This window comes from Balaenoptera physalus (genome assembly GCF_965194825.1).
Source record: "Balaenoptera physalus genome assembly, chromosome: 1".
NCBI classification, from domain to species: Eukaryota; Metazoa; Chordata; class Mammalia; order Artiodactyla; family Balaenopteridae; genus Balaenoptera; species Balaenoptera physalus.
In genome coordinates, this window is record NC_138882.1 from 34,087,525 (window position 1) to 34,108,181 (window position 20,657).

The following is a 20,657-nucleotide window of genomic DNA, read 5'->3' on the forward strand; positions in this document are numbered from 1 at the left end:
AGGCAGATTGAGTGGCAAGAGCCAAGTAGGGAGACCAGTGGTGGAGACCAGACCTAGGATTAAGTTGGTAATAGTGCTGAAACAAAAAATGTTACCGATTTGAGATCAATTCAGAGGAAGGATGGGCAAGATTTTGTAATTAACTTGATATGGGTGATGAACAGAAAAGAATGACTATAAGATGACTCTGAGGTTTTGAGCCTGAACGGATGAGGAAGGTTGCGTCATTGCCAGGGAAGGTGGAAAGGGAACGGCAGGTCACTCGTTAGTATTGGTAAGACTTAAAATTAGCAATTTATAATATTTGGATTTCTCTTATTAGCCACAAGTCTTCCCCCAGCCCTTCACTGAGTGATACATATAAGGATTAGGAGTTACTTGGATAGCTGTAGTCCTACGCACATTGAAAAGAAGTAGACAGTCATCATTTTTCTTTCCCTGACTTTTAAAAAAATTTCTATTCCCACTTTTATTATTTTATCTTGGCTACTTCATATTTAAATTCATTTGATTATTTCTACTGCAGTTCATCCTACTGCTGTAAAAATAATCTTTCTAAAATATTTTCTTCATGTGACCTCCTGCTCTAAAGCATAAATGACTCCTGCTGCCCACCAAATCCAGACTCTTCTGTCCAACTTTAAAAATCTTTATGTTATGGTTCCAACCTATCTACCCACCTGTATTTCCCAACCTTATTTCCCTAACATGACCTTTCAGGATTAATCTTTTTGACTGTCCCATTAAAATAAAGGCCTGGACTTCCCTGGTGGCTCAGTGGTTAAGAATCCGCCTGCCAGTGCAGGGGACACGGGTTCAATCCCTGGTCCAGGAAGATCCCACATGCCGCAGAGCAGCTAAGCCCGTGAGCCACAACTACTGAGCCTGCGCTCTAGAGCCCGTGAGCCACAACTACTGAGCCCGAGTGCTGCAACTACTGAAGCCCGCATGCCTGGAGCTGGTGCTCCGCAGTAGGAGGAACCACCGCAATGAGAAGCCCGTGCACCGCAGCGAAGAGTGGCCCCTGCTTGCTGCAACTGGAGAGGGCCCGTGCGCAGCAACCAGGACCCAACACAGCCAAAAATGAATGAATGAATGAATAAATAAATAAATAAATAAATTGATATAAAAAATAAAATACTTCACACAAACAATAATCAAATACAAAATATAATGAATATCAGTGAAATATAAAATAAATAAAATAAAATAAAAGGCCTGTTTTCCTTCCCCTTTGTCAAGTTCTAGTCTTGGCTCTTTTAATCTTTAGCCCTCCCAGTGCCATAGTTTTTCGTATTATAAAATGGGCATTATAAATGTGTCCTGCCTAACAGGGTTGTTATAAGAGATAATGGGTATGAAAGGCTTTAGGAAAAAATGTGTAAAGACCTCTGCAGATGCAAGTTAGCGGTGATGCTGCTGATTCCCTCCCTGGCTCACTACTTGTCACCCTTTCTTGCTGTAGGGAAGTATGATAATTCTGTGGATGTCTACGCTTTTGGCATTCTTTTCTGGTATATCTGCTCAGGCTCTGTCAAGCTCCCTGAGGCATTTGAGAGGTGTGCCAGCAAAGACCATCTCTGGAACAATGTGCGGAGAGGTAAGAGCCACGAGCCTTGCTTTGCCCTGACTCCCCAGGAGAGAGCAGACTGAGACCAGGCACTGCCGCAGCGGCCTCCCGTCCTCCTCTCTGGCCACTCCACAGCAGGACCTCATACACATTTAAACCATCATGGAATCCAGAAAAGACATTTAAGTCAAACCTTTGCTTCCAGGCAGCGTGGTTCTGAACTCTCAGAAAGGTTTTTATCTTTAAAATTTCTGATTCCTCAACATCCTATGCCAGTGTATTCCAGTTTTTCATCACAGTTACTATTAGGTTCTAACCTAGATATTTGCAGTTGAAGCCAAAGCTCACTGCATTGTTTAGCATCCTGAGCCCCAACTGGGTAATCAGCCTGTGAGCTGATCATGCCTCTTCATTGTGTTGGTTCCCTTCTCGCTGCCTCTGGTCTTATTTCCATGCTCCTTTCTCTAGGGGCCCGTCCAGAACGCCTTCCTGTGTTTGATGAGGAGTGCTGGCAATTGATGGAAGCCTGCTGGGATGGTGACCCCTCTCAGAGACCTCTCTTGGGCATTGTCCAGCCCATGCTCCAGGGCATCATGGACCGGCTATGCAAGTCACATTCTGAGAGGCCAAACAGAGGACTCGATGATTCTACTTGAAAGCAGAGACCTTTCTCTTTCACTCTTTATTTCTTTCCTTCCCCTCACCTTTTGGCTATGGGAAGAATTTGACATTCATTACAGAGAGCTCCCAAGGGGACTGATGCTTGCTGGGCAACTTGAGACCTTCCCAGGCAGAGATGACTCCTGGATAGGGAAGAGTTGGATGGCTGTGAGCATATCCAGTTCACTGATGCCCAAGCTATTTCTTTAGCCAAAAAGTCAGTATAAATCTCTTCTGTATGAAATTTCAAGAAAAGTCTTACATAGTTCCCTTTTCCAGACTGTCTTTTAACTCCAGCCGTAATTAGGACTCTGTGCTCCCATTGTGGAGCTCACATTCCTAACATTCTTTGGAAGTCTTAGTTCATAGCTCCATTTACACCTGGGAGGTTAGGTTTTTCTCCACCCAGAGTCCCTTTTCAGTTTATCCCCCGTGGCTTAGTCTGCTCTCAGACACCAGCAGATTGCCCACATTTTTTGCCTGAGCAGGGAGAAGCAGGGGAGGGGCTGATGCTTAGTAAGGAGATGAGTGGTTGCAGTTCATTTTTCTGAGAAAAGGCGCAGGCCAGCCAGAGTCCACATGTAGATATTTGGAAGTGTTATTTAAACACTCAGCAGGCTGAGTACAGGAATACATATGTATAACATGCGTGTATACTTTGCTTTTGTTGAATAACAGTGTCTGCTAATTTGGGGTTCTTTGTTCCTTGGCATCCATTATTTAAGTGATGCAATGCCATGAAATGTACTGTATTGTATATTACTTGGGAAGACACTAGATATTCAAAGAGGCCTGGCAGCACTTGGGCTGTAGAGGGCTCAACAAGGCCAAAGTCCTGAAGATTTTACCTCCTAGCTTTGGTTGTCTGTGCTCCCACGTGGTGAGGTGAGATTGTGGCAGGGGGAGGAAGAAGGATGGGATGAAAGAGTTACCCTTACTGTGTTCCATCCTTCTTACCAACTTAATTAGGGCAATTTACCCCAGCCTGAAAATGATTACCTGGCCATTTTTAATGTGCTTGAGGTCTGGTCGCTTCTGTTGCTTCAGAATTGAGTGACGGACCTTCCTGCAGAGCAATCAGAAGACGCAGTGGAGCCTGGGGCTCCAGAGTAGCTGCCTTAGTGCCTAGGGAGCCAGTGGCAAGGTCAGTCTGGGGGCGTTGAGGAATGCACGTCGGGGTGAGGTTTCCACAGGCCTGCCCTAGTTCCCTGGATCCTCTGCAGAGAGTGGCTCATTGATTGAGTGAAAGCCTTTCACTTCTCTGGGAAGGAGGACTGTGCTGGTTCTTCCCAGACCAAAGAAGTCATTTGTGACTCCATCAGTTTCAAGGGGACAGAGCCTAGGCAGCAGCTTCTCCTAATTTTTAACACTAAAATTCAAGGAAAGAGTGAAGGGAGGGATATATTACTACCACGGATAGAAACAGGGGACTGGTAGAACTCTCAACTAGTACCTGTCAGCTCTCCAATGCATTTTTTTGCATTTTCACTTGAGCTGCCAAAGAGGTGTTGACAAAGTTTTTTCCTGATCAGCAAAGTGGTTTGGGGTAGCAGGGCTGCAAAGTGATAACTGCACTGAATGACACTTTATTTTTTGGCTTATTATTTAGCACTGAGAAGCCAAAAGGGATTGGTGATTATAACAGCACTTTGGGAAATAGACTCCCTCTGGCCTTGCTTTGGAGAGAAGGCATGCGTGGTATTCCATCTGACTAATCAGGGAAGCTCCTAAGTTCATACTGCATCAGAGTGGAATAAATGGCCCTCGAAGAGTCCATTGCCGAAAGAGTAGTTGCTTTCTTTGAGTTTTCAAAGCTTGATTTTTGGATTTGCTGGATCAAATAACCCACTTTTTCTTTAAAAGAAAAAAAAAGAGGGTTTATCCTTCTAAATATGGGGGTGGGGTGGGTCAGGGCTAGTGTGATGTTTAAGTGGGTTAGGAGGGAGTCAACTTGAGAAACCTGTATGGCAAACTCCCTTGGGGGTTTTAAGTACACTACTGTTCTGAAAAGTGTTTTATTTTTAACTTTATCTGCTTTGTTAACATCCAGTCCACAGAGCTGACTGAAGAGACTGTGTGTGAACATCTGACACTGGGGGGACACCTTACTCAGATGGTTGAAAAGGAAATTGGTCTGGACAGCTTGTTGTCTTTTGTCTTTATGTAATGTTTTTGTTTGTTTCAAAGGACTAATGTTTATTATTCCAGTGTTAAATAAAAGTGTAATATACTAAGTGTGTAGAATAAAAGTGCAATAACAAGAGAAAATTACTTTGGCACAAACTTCAGTTCTTACACTCTCTCCCTCCTTGTACTACCTGTCTCTTTCCATGATATTGTTACAGCAGGACAGTGTTAATTGTGTATATTTTTAAGAGATGCAGCTATGGGTTAAGTCTTCATTTAGTGTAATTTTGAATGGCTGGGTTTGGTTTTATAGAGTATTGTGTATACTTCTGGGGTGCACAAACACCAGATGTGCTGTATAATAAAGATCATATTAACGTTTTAGGTTTATATCTGTTTGGCTTTTGTTTTCCCTTAACCTCACTATGTCTGCAGAATGCTCTCTATTCCATTCCATTTCCACTGGGACCCTAGAGGTCTTTCAGTTTGCCTTGGAGATTGATGGAACATGTTACTCTCCCCCATGGATTGCTCTCGGTCTCTGGGCACTTGATGTGACCACTACCAGAGGGTAGGGCCCGGGAATGGGAGGTAGGAGAGCGAAGAAGAAGGGAGCAAAGTGGAGTGATAGCAATTTATTTTTCAGAGCCTCTCCTGGGTTCACACCCTTTCCGCCAGCCTCTTTTCAGCATGAACTTGCAACATTCTGAACTTCTGCACAAGCCTATCTACTCTTCATTACACTGTGAGAGAATCTGGGCATGGAATCCATATATGGGCCTATCTGCATGTGGAATATTTGAATTTTCTTCTTAGGCTCAGCCTGCTCTTCAGATTTGCTTGCTCGGCAGTGCCTGATGGACACCATCATAGGCCTCTACCAGCAGAGCAGCGCCATCTGTAGCCACCAGGGACTGTCAGTCAGCACGCAGCATGCCTTCTCCCAGGGGGTGTGCGCTGTTTGTTTTGTTTTGGATTACCACATCATACTCACGGCTGCTTCACTTTTTGCTGTAATGGCTTGTGATCTGACTGCAACACAAGTTTGGCCAGGAGATGGCAGCACACCTTAAACAGTTGATGTGTTTGTGATTAAGTCTTAAAGGAAAAGCTAGAGTTGAATCTCTGGTTCTCAGCCTCCCCTACACAATAGTCATCTAATGTAGATAAGCCTGTTACACTTGTGAAACTCTCCGCTAACTCCAGCCATCCTTCACAGCTAACTATATCCCATCTTTATGCATATACCGTATATTCTCCTACTATAAAGTTCAGAATGACTGAGTTCTCTTCCTCATCATGATTATCTTGGAGAAAACAGTCTGTGGTGTACACATTTTTAGCCTGGGTATGCTTCTTCGAGAACACAGTCCTCAGCAGCCTTGCTCTTTAAGCAGAGCGACTGGGGTGGCCTTCCTAGCCTTCCAAACCCCTGTTTGGGTGGGGCTCAGAGGGGAGAGGCCTAGTTTCTGAACATTATTAAATTCAACTTCAGAATTTCTGTCTTTAACAGGTCCCCAAGGAGTCCACAAAGTGCTAATTGAATAGCCTCCTTTCAAGTGTAGTTATCACAGGTGGCCATGTACTGGCTGAGACCTCTTAGGGCACTTCTAGGGATGGCCTGTTCCTTAGCATATTCTAAAGGTAGCATTTCGTTATTGAGCTGCATGAGCTGCTTGTAAATTTTGGAGATTAATCCTTTGTCAGTTGCTTCATTTGCAAATATTTTCTCCCATTCTGAGGGTTGTCTTTTGGTCTTGTTTATGATTTCCTGTGCTGTGCAAAAGCTTTTAAGTTTCATTAGGTCCCATTTGTTTATTTTTGTTTTTATTTCCATTTCTCTAGGAGGTGGGTCAAAAAGGATCTTGCTGTGATTTATGTCATAGAGTGTTCTGCCTATGTTTTCCTCTAAGAGTTTGATAGTGTCTGGCCTTACATTTAGGTCTTTAATCCATTTTGAGTTTCTTTTTATGTATGGTGTTAGGGAGTGTTCTAATTTCATACTTTTACATGTACCTGTCCAGTTTTCCCAGCACCACTTATTGAAGAGGCTGTCTTTTCTCCACTGTATATTCTTGCCTCCTTTGTCAAAGATAAGGTGACCATACAAGCAGCTCATGCAGCTCAGTAACAAAAAAACAACCCAATCCAAAAATGGGCAGAAGACCTAAATAGACATTTCTACAAAGAAGATATACAGATTGCCAACAAACACATGAAAGAATGCTCAACATCATTAATCATTAGAGAAATGCAAATCAAAACTACAATGAGATATCATCTCACACCGGTCAGAATGGTCATCATCAAAAAATCTACAAACAATAAATGCTGGAGAGGGTGTGGAGAAAAGGCAACACTCTTGCACTGTTGGTGGGAATGTAAATTGATACAGCCACTATGAGGAACAGTATGGAGGTTCCTTAAAAAACTACAAATAGAACTACCATATGACCCAGCAATCCCACTACTGGGCATATACCCTGAGAAAACCATAATTCAAAAAGAGTCATGTACCAAAATGTTCATTGCAGCTCTATTTACAATAGCCAGGACATGGAAGCAACCTAAGTGTCCATCAACAGATGAATGGATAAAGAAGATGTGGCACATATATACAATGGAATATTACTCAGCCATAAAAAGAAACGAAATTGAGTTATTTGTAGTGAGGTGGATGGACCTAGAGTCTGTCATACAGAGTGAAGTAAGTCAGAAAGAGAAAAACAAATACCGTATGCTAACATATATACGGAATCTAAGAAAAAAAAAAAAGGTCATGAAGAAACTAGGGGTAAGACAGGAATAAAGACACAGACCTACTAGAGAATGGACTTGAGGATATGGGGAGGGGGAAGGGTAAGCTGTGACAAAGTGAGAGAGTGGTATGGACATATATATACTACCAAATGTAAAATAGATAGCTAGTGGGAAGCAGCCACATAGCACAGGGAGATCAGCTCGGTGGTTTGTGACCACCTAGAGGGGTGGGATAGGGAGGGTGGGAGGGAGGGAGACGCAAGAGGGAAGAGATATGGGAACATATGTATATGTATAATTGATTCACTTTGTTATAAAGCAGAAACTAACACACCACTGTAAAGCAATTATACTCCAATAAAGATGTTAAGAATAAATAAATAAAGGTAGCATTTCAAATCAGTGGGAAAATAGACTGTTTAACAAAACTGGCTATCCATCTGAGAAAAAAATAGACTCAAATCATCATGCAAAAAAATGTATACCAAAGATCTAAATGTGAAAAAAAGGCTGTAAAGGAACTAGATAAGAGCACACATATTATTTACCATGTGCTCGGCACTATTCTAAATGCTTTACCTATACTCACTAACTTAATCCTCACCACAACCCCATTTTACTGATGAGAAAACTAAGGCACAGAGCGATTAAGGGTCATGCAACTGATACGTGCCAAAACTGGGATGTGAAACTAAGGAGTCCGGCACCAGAACCTCTGCTTCTACAGAGGACCACTGCACTGTGCTGCCTCTAGGAGAAAATGTATGTAACTGTGTTCACTTATAGTTGGGGGGGTCAGGAAGAACTTTCTTGAATATGATCAGGAACCCAGAAGCCATAAGGAAAAAAAGTGATAGAAATTATATAAAGAACATATATAAGAGCCAAAGACACCAAAACCAAAATTAAGACTAATCACTAGTTTAGAGAGAAGAATTGCAATATATAAGTGATAAAAAGTTCATACTCCTAATAATATGAAGAAATGAATCAAAAAAATCTAAAGGCAAATTGGTTAATAAATATTTGAAAAAAGATGTTCATCCACACTAACAATCGGGAAAAACCAAGAAGATATTTCATCTATCAAATTACTAAAAATAAATATTAAAAACCTATTCATAAGTGTGGAGGATGAGCATACCTATGTTGTCGGGAAGTGGATACAGCCGCAAAAGGGCAATTTGGCAGTAAATATTACAAAAAATGTTAATGTATATATCCTTTGCCCCAGAAATGACTTCCAGGGAGTCCCTACCTACAGAAATATTTGCACATGTGTGCAAAGCTATGTAAGTACAAGGGTGTTTATTGCATCATTATTTGTAATACTAAAAAGTTGGAGGCAGTGTTAATGTCTGACAACACGGGAAGATTAAATTCTGGTGCTCATACCATGGAATGCTATACAGCCACTGAAAGGAATGGTGTAGATTTCTCTGTACTGACAAGGAAAAAGATGTTTATACTATATCATCAGGTAAAAAAATAATTTATATAAGAATATATTTAGTATGACCCCTTTTTTGGTAAAAATTCCTTCCATTCTTCCATAACCCCAAATTATCTGGAGATCTAGTCCATCTCTCTCTCTATATGCATAGAAAAAAGTTTGTAAGGATATATATCAAAATGATAACAGCGGTTTTCCTAGGGAGAGAACTTCCAACTTTTAGTGTATTGAATTTCTGTTATTGTATTGTTCATCTGCTATGAACATCATTTTTTTTTTTGTAATTTAAGAAAATGAATGAAATGGCTAATTTAGGAGAAGGGAAATATGTATTGGAAAGACTTTAGGGGCTCACAAAATCAACAGGAAACTATAAGTTCAGGCTCATAGATTGAATCAGTGTGTTGGAACCAGAGCAACTCTTCATCGTGGCTGTGAAGAACCATCTTCACTCCTGATGCGTCCACAGCCAGGGAGGATTTTCTCAACTGGTCCAGCACAGGCCCCAGGCCTATCTCCTACCTGTACTGGTTCTGAACTGGAAGGCTCTCTCCCCTCCAGATTCCATGGTGGGAGGCAAGCGCCTGGATTTGCCTGCTCACTAAAACCGCATTCAATGGAGAAGTAATTCCTGAAAGGTAATCAAAGAACAGTTAGAAAAGGCACCTAGATTCAGGACAGGCTCCAGGTTGACAGATGTCCACTATAGTTCACCTCTTGGGCTGCTCGACATCCATATCCACTCTTCTGGCACTACTGGGAGGCAAGGTCGTGGAAGGAGATTTATAGATTGGAGCCTGTGCATGGAGGGGAAACAACTGGGTCTCTGGTAAGTTCATTTTTATTTTTATTTTATTTTATTTATTTATTTATTTTAAAAAATTTATTTATTTATTTATTTATTTATTTATTTTTGGCTGTGTTGGGTCTTCCTTGCTGTGTGCGGGCTTTCTCTAGTTGCAGTGAGCCGGGGCTACTGTTTGTTGCGGTGCGCAGGCTTCTCACTGTCGTGGCTTCTCTTGTTGCGGAGCACGGGCTCTAGGCGCGCAGGCTTCAGTGGTTGTGGCACGTGGGCTCAGTAGTTGTGGCTCACGGGCTATAGAGCGCAGGCTCAGTAGTTGTCGCGCACAGGCTTAGTTGCTCCACGGCATGTGGGATCTTCCCAGGCCAGGGCTCGAACCCGTGTCCCTTGCATTGGCAGGCGGATTCTTAACCACTGCGTCACCAGGGAAGCCCTCATTTTTAAATCTCTGGACTTTTTTTCATTGTAAGAAGACCCCCTTAGCTTTTGTTTCCTTTCTTCTGCCTTCCTTGTTTTCTTGGCATGGCTTCCCAATGAGATTAATCACAAAGGCCCTCTGTGCTCTTCCCACATGCCAGTCCCCTGCCTCTCTCCCCCACCTCAAGGTTACTATTGTGCTTATCATTCTCTTGCTTAAAAAAAATTTTTTTCCCCAAATACACATGTACCCTAAACAATACATAATTTGGTTTTGCATGTTCTTGAGCTTTACAAAAATGCTATCACCTGTATTTAACCTTCTGTAACTTTATTTTCACTCACATGTCTCTGATTTTTATCCAAGCTAATTTGTTGTCACTGTAGTACAATACACTTCACTGCAGTGTATTATTCCAATGTGCACATGTACTGGAGTTGAGCCATTTGCTTTTTCTCAGAGAACCAACTTTTGGTTTGGTTGTTTTCCCATTGTATCTCTTGTTTTCTATTTCATTAATTTCTGCTCTTGTCTTAGTTATCTTCTTTGTTCTCCTTTTTAGGATTATTCCATTGTCCATTTTCCCAGCACCTTCTTTTTTTTTTTTAATAAATTTATTTATTTATTTATTTTTGGCTCCCTTGGGTCGTGGTGCGCAGGCTTCTCATTGTGGTGGCTTCTCTTGTTGTGGAGCACGGGCTCTAGGCGTGTGGGCCTCAGTAGTTGTGGCACGTGGGCTCAGGCTCAGTAGTTGTGGCACACAGGCTTAGTTGCTCCACGGCACGTGGGATCTTCCCGGACCAGGGCTCGAACCGTGTCCCCTGCATTGGCAGGCGGATTTTTAACCACTGCGCCACCAGGGAAGCCCCTCCCCCCACTTCTTGAGTTGGATGCTTAGCTTATGGATTTTCAATCTTTCTAATGTAAACATTTTATAATCTTTCAACCTTTCAATCTTTCTAATCTTTCAATCTTTCAATCTTTCTAATGTAAACATTTACGTTCAGAATTTCCCTTTAAATACAACTACTGCTGCATCCCATAAATTTTAATATGTAACATTTTTTGTTATTATTCAGTTTTAAGTGTTTTCTCATTGCCATTGTGATTTCTTCTTTACCCTGAGTTTTACATAGGCATGTTTTAAAATTTCTAAGTGTGAGGATAAATTCCTTTATGTTTTTGTGGGCAGACAGCATGGTCTGTATGATGCCAGTTTTTAAAAATTTGTGGGAACTTGCTTTATGAACTAGCTCATGGTGAATTTTTTTTTTTTAATGGTTAAGATGATAAATTTATTTTATGTGTATCTCACTGTGATAAAAAAATTGGTAAAAAAAAAGGATTGAAGTTCTGATACACATTACAACATGCATGCAGTTCAAAAACATCACACTAAGAAGCCAGTTACAGAAGACCACACATCATATATTCCATTTACATGAAATGTCTACACCAGGTAACTCCTCAGAGATGGCGCAGTTTGGTGGCTGTCGGGCGCTGAGCGGAGGAGCTGTGACAGCTCGTGGGCACGAGGTTTTCTTCCTGAAAGTGTTTCAGAAACGGCAGAGGTGGTGAACCTACTAAATGCCACTGAATTGTTCAGTTTAAAGTGGTTAAAATAGCACATTTTATGTTAGGTGTACTTTACACCATTTAAAAAAAAACCCTATAGAACCGATTAAATTCAGGCTGACAACCTGCACAGAAGGTGCTGGAAGGGGCTTTGCTGCCACGACCACAGGCCCGGCCGGACATGCCCAGGCATGATGTCGAGGCTGCATCTCTGCCGTGTGTCCCTGTCTGGCTACCGCCCGTCAGACCCGCCAGCATCTGCATGCGGTCCTGACCCGGGTCAAGGGTGCCATTTGTCCCACCAGCCTGACCCTTCTCACTCGCCCGGCCTTGGCAGTGAACACCAACGCCCACGCGGGTGCCAGGATCACGCCTGCACCCGGGCCATTGGGGGACCAGCGCAGGGCCGTCCTAACTGGCCAAGGTCATCGTCACGATTGAGCCAGACGAGCACAGCCCGGGAGGGGATGCCACCCCCACCCTCCGTCCACCCCAACCCCCACCGGCCGCCGAGAGGCTGCTGAATGTTCCAACAAAAGCGAGTGGCCCGGAGCTCGGAGCCGCCCCTGGTGAGCATCTCAAGGACCTGCTTGCGAGTGGGGATGGCCCCACATTCTCCGCATTCCGCCGCGGTGATGCAGCCCCTGCCCACGCGTCACCCCACGTCACCCTCCGGCAGAGACCCCGTGACCCCCACGACCCCAGGAGGGCACCACATCGGCTGTGCCGACCCCCATCACCATCCCCTACATGAGGCCCCAGACAGGGCGGCGTCCACGCGGGGATGAAGCCAGGAGGGCACCGAGTCGGGGACAGAACGGGCAGGCCCAAGCCCCTCGGGACGGCACTGCCAGGGCCCTGGCCTGAGCTGATGGTCGGGCAGCCGGAGACCGAGATGCAGAGATGCTTGGGCGACCCCCGCGCCGCGGGCCAGCACGGGCTGCTGGCGACGGCTCTGGGCAGAGAGACAGCCTGTCACTGTGGTTGAGAGCCATCAAGGGAGCACAGGAACGAGCTGGGGGACGCCTGGTACAGAGCACAGTGGAGGGGACCCTCCTTCCAGCAGGAAGGTCTACCTTATTTTATCCTTTTATGTGTCTGAAAAGACAACGTGAACTATCAAAAGTGTGCCCCTTCCGTGAGACGTGGGTACCCCGGGGCGGGGGGTCACGGGGAGGGGCACCCCGCGGGGATGAGGACCCCTGGGAGGCCCACCCGCCTCCGAGCCCCCCACCGACGAGCTCCTCTCTGGCCACCTGGGGCTCCTGCGGGTGGGCTTCTGCTCATGGGGTCTGCTCCCAGCTGGCCGCACTCCCCACCCCCTCAATGTCCTGCCTTGACCCACATCCTGGCAGGTCCAAAGGCCGCTCGCAGCGAAACCGCATATGCGCACAGGAGCCTGCTGTCCTGGACGGGGCGGGCGGCGGCCAGAAAGTCTTACCCGTGGGACTGACTCCCCCCACCCACCTTCTCAGGGCGGCTTCCAGGCCTCAGAAGCTCCAGGTTCGCCCCCCACCTCTAGCTTTATCTACCACCATCGGACATCTGCCTCCCAGCCAGGACGCACTGGGACTCCTCAGTCTCCCCCCAGTCTTCCCAAACCTGCCCCTCACGTCCGCCCCCACATCCACCTGCTGGGGCAGCACCTCCCGCCAGCCCCTGGGCTGCTCTGGCCTCTTCAGACTGCCTGCTCCACTCCCGCCAGGAATCCACGATCGGGATGTCTCCATGGCCTTGCTGACTGCTCCTCCAGGGTCCCCTGTTCTCTTTGGGAGACCCCAGGGCCTGGCCCTCATCACTGGCCACAAGGGCTCCCAAATCTCTCTTCAGCCCCGACTGCTCCCCGAAATGCAAGACTCACGCACCCAAGTGCCCACTGAACAGCTTCACTGGGTCTGACAGACCACAGACTGAGTCTGGCCTCTGCTCACATCTGCTCCCACCCCACACAGGACGCTGCTGGCACCCAGAGGCCGGGCCCAGGGACCTGATCCGGAGCCCACCCTGGGACCCCTGCTGGCAGGAGGCTGAGCCAAGTCCCCCTAACTGAACAAGAGGCCACCGTGGTCCAGAGCCCCTCAGCACCAGGCCAGGTCCCAAGGAGGGTCTGGTGATTGGTGTAAAGTTTCTCTATGCCCCATCCAGTGGGGGCCCTGCCCTGAAAGACGAGGCAGGGCACACTGTTCAGGGTTGGGGGCCTCCGGGGCGTGGTCAGAAGCTCTCCTCTGACCCACAGCCCCTGGGACTCTATCTTCAACCAACAGACCTGCCGTGGAGGAGGAACGGATGCCTCCCTGGGGGGCCCAGTATGGACTGGGAGGGGCCGATGACCAGGTCTGGGGGTGGCCGCAGCTGGGACAGACACACGGGAGCAGTGTCCAGCCATCCCAGCCAGGGCCCTTCCCGCCGGGGGACATCAGGGCTTCTCCGGGGCTTTACCTCATGGCACCCCTGACCGAGCCGGTGCCCTGTCGGATGGCGGATGCACCCCTAGCCAAGGGCGAGGACGCCAGTGAAAACCCCACACGAGGCCACGCCAGCTGCCCACTCTGCTTTCAGACTCTTCGCGAGGAGCACCTGAGCCTCGGGCCGCCGAGCTCCATCCTCCCCGCCTTGCAGAGCAGACACGTCACCCCATCACCGTGACACACGTCATGGGGGAGGCGGTACTCACTGTCTTCTCCCGGACAGGGCATGCCTGGCTCCTCGGGGATGCTGGGGAAAACGTGAAGGATGAGCCCTTCGTCCTTGCGCTGACAGGACAGGCGGAAGGGCTCCTCCAGCTCCATCTGGGAGGACACAGTGCAGGGGTCACCTTCACTGTCCACCCACTTGAGGGTGAGCGGGTGGTCCTGGTGGAGGTGGCACATCTCCCGCACCTCCTCACAGAGCTTGTCAAAGGTGGTGGCGGAGTCCAGGCTGGTGATCAGAATGTCCCCGCTGTAGTGTGCCTTCAGGCGGCCACGGCCTCCGCCCCCGGCCATCTTGCGGCCGGTCCTGCTGGGCATGGCGCGCTCCGCCGGCCGCCGTCAGCGCCGCACCCCGGACGCTCGGGCCATGGCGCGGGGCCCCAGCGGCCGGGCCGGGGCGCAGGTTGGGTAGACGGCGGAACGCGGCAGGGAGCGCGCGGCGCGGGGACCGAGGAGCACGGGTCCGGCCAACTCCGCGGAACTTGGCGGCAGGCGGGGCGGGGCCTCATGGTGAATTTTAAATAAGAGTTTTATGTGAACATGAAAATAATCAGTATTTTCATTACTTTTTAATGATTCATTGATGGAAGTCCATTTTCCCCTTTGAGACTGTAAACAAGACGAGGGCACTGCTATTCTGTGTTGTTCAGTGTCTGGCACACAACAGGGATTATGCTGAATGATTTCTCCTTGCCCCTCCAAATCTACTCTTTTACCTCTCCACCCAGCTCTGTGGACCACATCATTTCTTCTGGGGTTTCCAGCTGGGTTCAGCTATACCAGTGGGAGTTTGGAGGGTGGCGGGAGAGAGAGTGGGGTATTTTTCACCCGAGCTCGCTTCCAGCTGGGCTGGATTGGCAGTGGCTGCCTGCTTCCTGAAGGTCACAGCTCCTGTCGGATGGGTCTTGCCTGTAGCTACAGCTCTGGCAGTGTAGCTTCCACTAACCACTCTTCCCTTTACCCCATCAAGCCTAGGAGCTTCCCACTGCTATTAGTCTTAGGATGCTTTGCTGATTTCCCATAACCCTGCTTACATCTTTTAAATAGTCCCTTCATTAAACTTCCTTCAGTTCCTCCTTTTGAGTATGCCATCTCTTTTCTGATAGCATCATGATTGATACAGTAGCATAATGAATATTTGTTGAATGAATTATATGAAACCATCACACACAAATTTGCACAGAGCAAGAGAGAACTTGGTGTTTGAGTGATGCTCAAGTTGAGTGAGGCTGCAGAATAGAGTGCAAGGGGCCACTGGAGAGAAATCAGACTAGAAAGACTGGCAGGGACCAGATCATGAAGGACCCTGTAGGCCATGAGTTATGTTCCTATAGGTCTAGTTCCCTGAGAAACAGACTCTGAGATCGATATTTATATGCAGGAAGTTATTGGGGAGATCTCTAGACCACTTAGGATCAACACCTTAGAGACACAAAGGAAGCGAGAACAAGCAGAGGAGAAATCTGAAGTGCAATGAAGCTGCAAAGGAGGCCTGGGCCGTTCCATGGGGAGCTGTGGACCTTTAAGAATACTACAAAACTGTCCTACCTTGAGGCTGCAGGGCAGAAGTCCATGGTCTCTGCCACTTTAAATGTCACACAGTACTCAGGAGAGGGCACAGCCCATGTCCTTGGCCCCAAGGCTGGAGCCGGAGCTGGCAGACCTTGGAGCCTGCGTTCTTCAGCAGAGAGTTACACACTTTTTTCTCCTTCAGCTTCTGGTGCCAGAACCAATTCTGGACATGCTTCATCATTTAGCACCATGAAGACCTAGAAAGTGGAATGAGAAGCTGGGAAAAAGATCTGTGCTGTTTCCTCTTTTCTTTCCTAAGAGAGGTGATCCCTGGGCAGCAGCTCAGGCTTTTAGAGACAGACTTGGAGTTGGAAAGACTTTTTAAAGCACCCTGTTTAAGCCCCTCTCTTTCAGCAGAGGACACTGTGATCCAGAGAGGAAAGGTGGCCACACAGCTAGTTAGAGGCCAGGACAAGACTAACACCCATGTCCCTTATCCCCAGGCCAGTTTTGCTTTTTTAATTATTCCCTTTGGCCCTCTGAGCTGAAAGGAGGCTGGCAGATGGGCTCCTTCATCTCTTCCAGCCATGGGATCTGGCATAGCCTCATGTATGGAACCCCCATCCAATGTCAGGCACTAGAAAGGAGTCTGTGACAGCTGATGTCATCAATCCCATGGGCCTGGGATGCTAGGATGTGAGAATAGCTCAAGAAGAACAGCTTGCTGAACCAGAAGCTAAGGTGAGGGAGGCCGGCCAGGGCAGGTAAGGGGAGAGGCAGCCTGAGGATGTTACCAAGTGCTCACAAAGTGAGGGTTGGGGGATGGGGCACCAGCTGGGCCAGGGTTTCCCTGAGGGGTAACTTTTCCCTCCCCAGACACAGGGGAGGAGAACCTTTGGCTGGACAATACTGCAAGCTGGATCCAGAAGAGCCAACTGCAGCAGGAAGAGAAGGGCCTGGCAGAGAATGAGGGCTTTGGGCAGCTAGAGAAGGTATCTGTCTTTGGTGGGCCTGGTGAGCTGAGTGAGGTTGGAGACAATCTCAGAAGGTCAGGCTGGCCCAAGGAGGTGGAAGATTTGTGCCATTCGTGGCTTTCAATTGTCAGCTGTTGGCTGCAGGTCCTGGAATTCTTGAGCTTGTATTCAGGAGAGCTTGTGTTCAGGAGAGCTCTGTGTGCTGTCTCTGGTGTGTGTGGTCCTAACAGATGTTTCTGAGTAATGCAGAAGAATCTGTAAGTCATAGGCCTGTTCCATGGGCCAAGCCACTGGACGAGAGGGACAAAGGTTTTCATGGCAGCATTTGGATAGAGGAAAAATGTGGCAGAGGTTAGGTGGATGCTTTCCCTGATGCTGGAACCCTGGAGGGGAAAGAGATCGGGGTAGATGTGAACCTACAGGTCAAGCCCGTGACTGCCTTTCCTTCTCTCCCTCTTGAACCTGTACTATGTCCAGACTTGCAGGGCCTGGCCGTGGGACCTACCATTGTGTCCTTTGAAAACAGGAGCCCCTGATCCTCATGCTCAAGGACAAGGTGGGGGGAGGGAGAGTGACTGGTGTCCTGCTGTGATTAAGTGGTGAGTCTGAGTGGTCATTACCTCTTTCCCTTCCCTAGACTGTGAACCTGGTAGGCAGAAAGGGCAGACTGCCAACACGGTGGGAGGACGAGAGCATGGGTGACAGAGCATGGGCAGGAGTAGGCAGATGGGCAGGGAAGGTGTGGTGTCTAGCAGGGCGCTCAAGCCGCTCATTCTCAGCAGGCTCAGTGGGACAGTAAGGTGGAGGCTTTCTGAGAGATGCTCATCCCTGTGTCTTATCCCTCCCTGGCCACACACAACAAGGAGCTCGAGCAAGAGGGCTGCACTCAGGCCTAGTGGCCCACGTGCCCCAGCTTGTCCTTAAGTATCTTAGTGTTCAGGAAATGTGCAGTTCCTGGTGAGGAGCCCCCGGCTGCCCACCCACATTCTAGAATTGGGAGAATACACCCATCTCCTTGGGGTGAAGTGCTGATTCAGCTGAAAGAGGTCTAGTGTTCGCCACAGTGCTTGGGGCACAGTGGAGTAAACTGCAGCCCTTATTAGTCTCTAATTTATAGGAAGAGCATCGCCTTGGGGTCAGACACAGCTGAATTCAAATTCAGACTCTGCCCCTTAGCCAGGCTACGTGTCAGGCGCAGGTCATTTTTCTTCTTAAAACCTCAGCACCTCATGTGAAAATAGTGATGTCAGTGGCTATGTTTTGCAGAGTTATTGTGAGGTTGTGAGGACTGGTGATATAATATGTGAAGAGTTGTTTGTGTGTGTGTGTGTGTGTGTGTGTGTGTGTGTGTAATATATTTATATATAGAGAGAGAAAGATAAAGCAGGAGAGAGATCAAGCGAGCCTGTTGCCGGCCCTGCTCACTTTTTTACCCTCCTCATCTTTTCTTTCTTCACTCTTTTCCCTCTGTTCTCTTCTCTCACTCCTTCTGCTTCAACTGATCCTTAAGAAGCCAAAGTAGAAGGAGAAGAAAAATGACAAGGAGGAGAAGGAAGGGTGGTATAGATTGAAAATCTGCGCATTTCGATGACTACAGTCAAGGCGGGATTGGCTCCAAGGAGCAGAAGCCGCTGTGATGATGGTGGGCCTATTAAAGAAAAAACTATTCAATGACATTTGTTCAAGACTTTATCCTGGACCATCGTGATAGGCATAGGGACCACTGCAGTGGGATTCTTACAGCAGGGGAGAGAGATTAGGCTCAACTCCAAATACAGCATGGGCAAGTGGGAATTTACAGCCAAGGAGCTAAGTGGGGGTCAGTGGATGGAAAATTACTAACAGGAAACAAGGGGGTAATAGGAATTCTGGCTAAGCTGACCTAACAGGATTCCTGCTGAAGACAAGGCCAGGGTGATCAGACATCACCTGGGGGATGGGGGAGGATGAGGAAACTGATCAGATATCGAGGGTGAACAGATATCGAGGTCGGGGATTCTAGTTAAACTAACTTAGCAGGGTTCTTGCTAAAACTAGATTTTACAAGGAAGTGCACAGATGGCCCTAGGAGAAGGTTCAGGAGCCTGACTAATGTTTGGTCAAGCAAAGAATCTTTGTCAGGCCCCATTCAGGTAGATTTGAGGACTATACCTGTTGAGGGATGGCAGGCTTCCTGCGGAAGCCTCTGTCCCTCATTCTGCAGGCTGGGGCTATCAGTGAGTTCTTCGGGCTAAAGAGAAGTCCCCGTGAGGGAGAAAAGGAGCCTCCTCCTCAGCTCTCCCCTTCCCCCCCATCTGATGTCTGCTTCACAGAGAACACGAACATCTGAAAAAGGTGAGCAGGGCTGGAGGAAGCCATTGAGGGCAGCAGAAGAGAAGGGAGGAGGGAGCCGAGGGCAGAATGGAGGGGGAGGTGTGTAAACAGACATCCTGTTGCCCCATCAATCCTGAGTGGAGACCCTGGAGCAAATCTTCTCACTTCGAGGTAACCGAAGGGGAGCTGTAGCTGTAGAAACAGCTGGAAAAGGCCTGCAGGCTAAAGCAGCTACAGCAGCTCAAAGACAATGGTGAGAAGGTGAAGAGGCATCTCAAGGCTGGATACTGAGCTGGACATTGGTTGGGACACTGAAGGCTAGAAGCTTTGTTCAAAAGTGTATCTGTGGTACCTTTCAGTATTGGTGCCCACATTGGGCTCATCTGTAATTTGGATTCTTTTCCATTTATTTTATTTATGTCTTGTGGCTTTTGTTTTCTTAACATCATCTTATTAACAGATTTCCAGGTTTCTATAGCATCTTCACAGTTGAAGTCTTAATGTGACCTCTCCTCCCTTCCCCCTCCCTTTCCCTCTCTTTCCCTCTCTCCATCCCACGCCCATCCCCCTGAACCATCCCTCCCTTCTTTCCTTCCTACCTTCCTTCCTTCTTCTTTTCTCCCATATTAGTGAGTTACTACTACATTCCAGGCCCTGTTCTTGATGCTGGGGATACAATGGAGAACAAGAAAGTCCCTCTTGGGCAGCAGTCCCCAAACTTTTTGGCACCAGGGACGGGTTTCGTGGAAGACAATTTTTCCATGGACGGGGCTGGGGGATGGTTCAGGCGGTAATGCGAGCGATGGCGAGCGATAGGGAGTGGCAGGTGAAGCTTTGCTCGCTTGCCTGCCACTGACCTCCTGCTATGCGGCCCAGTTCCTAACAGGCCACCGACCAGTCCTTGTCCATGACCCAGGGTTTGGGGACCCCTGCTCTTGGGGACTTCCCTGGTGGTCTGGTGGCTAAGACTCCACGCTCCCAGTGCAGGGGGCCTGGGTTCAATCCCTGGTCGGGGAACTAGATCCCACATGTCACAACTAAGAGTTCGCAGCTCACAACTAAAGACCCCACATGCCACAACTAAAGATCCCACGTGCCACAGCTAAAGATTCCGCATGCCGCAACTAAAAGATTCGGCATGCCGCAATGAAGATTCCGCAAGCGGCAACGAAGATCCTGTGTGCCGCAACTAAGACCTGGCACAGCCAAGTAAATAAATAAATAAATATTTTAAAAAAGAAAGTCCGTCTTAGAACTTATTTTCCAATGGCAGTTGATATAAAGTAACACACAAAAACACAAGAGAATAAGTTAATACCAGAAAGAGGCAAGTGCATGGAAAACAAGATGGAAGACAATAAAATGAAAGGTGTCATTTTAAATTAGGTGGTAAGGAAATAACTCTATGAGGAATAACTCTGTGACATTTGAGCAGAAAAATGAATAACAAAATTTAATGAACTATACAAAGTTGGAGGGCTACAGAGAGGGCAAGGGAGATTGGATGTTCTAGGCAGTAGGAGCAGCAAAAGCTCTAAATGGGAACAAACTTGGCATGTTTATGAAACAAGAGAGTAAAGGTGGCTGAAGCCCAGAAAGCAAGGGAGAGAGTTTGAGGGTGAGGTAGGAAAAGAAGTTAGGATCAGCTTATGGGCTGTGAAGGCCAGGGTAAGGATTTTAGATTTTATTATTAGTGCAGTGAGAAAACACTGGAGCAGAGGAATAATATATTTAACTTATGTTATGAAAAGGTCACTGCCTGCTGGGTAGACAATAGGTCATAGAGGAGCCATAGAAGAAGCA

The 20,657-nt window shown here is 47.4% G+C and overlaps 2 protein-coding genes across 11 annotated transcripts in view; one reads left to right on the forward strand and one right to left on the reverse strand.

Moving 5' to 3' along the window:
• Positions 1-4,747, forward strand: part of DSTYK (dual serine/threonine and tyrosine protein kinase) — a 56,768-nt gene extending 52,021 nt beyond the window's left edge. For 6 of the 9 annotated variants that reach the window (XM_082461997.1, XM_082461998.1, XM_082462001.1 and 3 more), the window contains 2 exons: positions 1,466-1,600; positions 2,039-4,747. In XM_082461997.1, coding sequence (XP_082318123.1) covers positions 1,466-1,600; positions 2,039-2,226 — 323 coding nt within the window. In that variant the 3' untranslated portion in view covers positions 2,227-4,747. Of the gene's footprint in view, positions 1-754; positions 1,216-1,465; positions 1,601-2,038 lie in introns of those variants that run through there. The other 3 variants (XR_014263694.1, XM_082462004.1, XM_082461999.1) reach the window with 3 other exon arrangements.
• LOC309661024 (protein kinase C zeta type-like) overlaps positions 3,625-20,657 on the reverse strand; it is a 36,694-nt gene continuing 19,661 nt past the window's right edge. Inside the window, exons 3-4 of one of the 2 annotated variants that reach the window (XM_082462226.1) lie at positions 14,040-15,824; positions 3,625-11,335 (exon numbers count right to left, since the gene is read on the reverse strand). In XM_082462226.1, coding sequence (XP_082318352.1) covers positions 11,241-11,335; positions 14,040-14,373 — 429 coding nt within the window. In that variant the 5' untranslated portion in view covers positions 14,374-15,824 and the 3' untranslated portion in view covers positions 3,625-11,240. The other variant, XM_082462227.1, reaches the window with a different exon arrangement.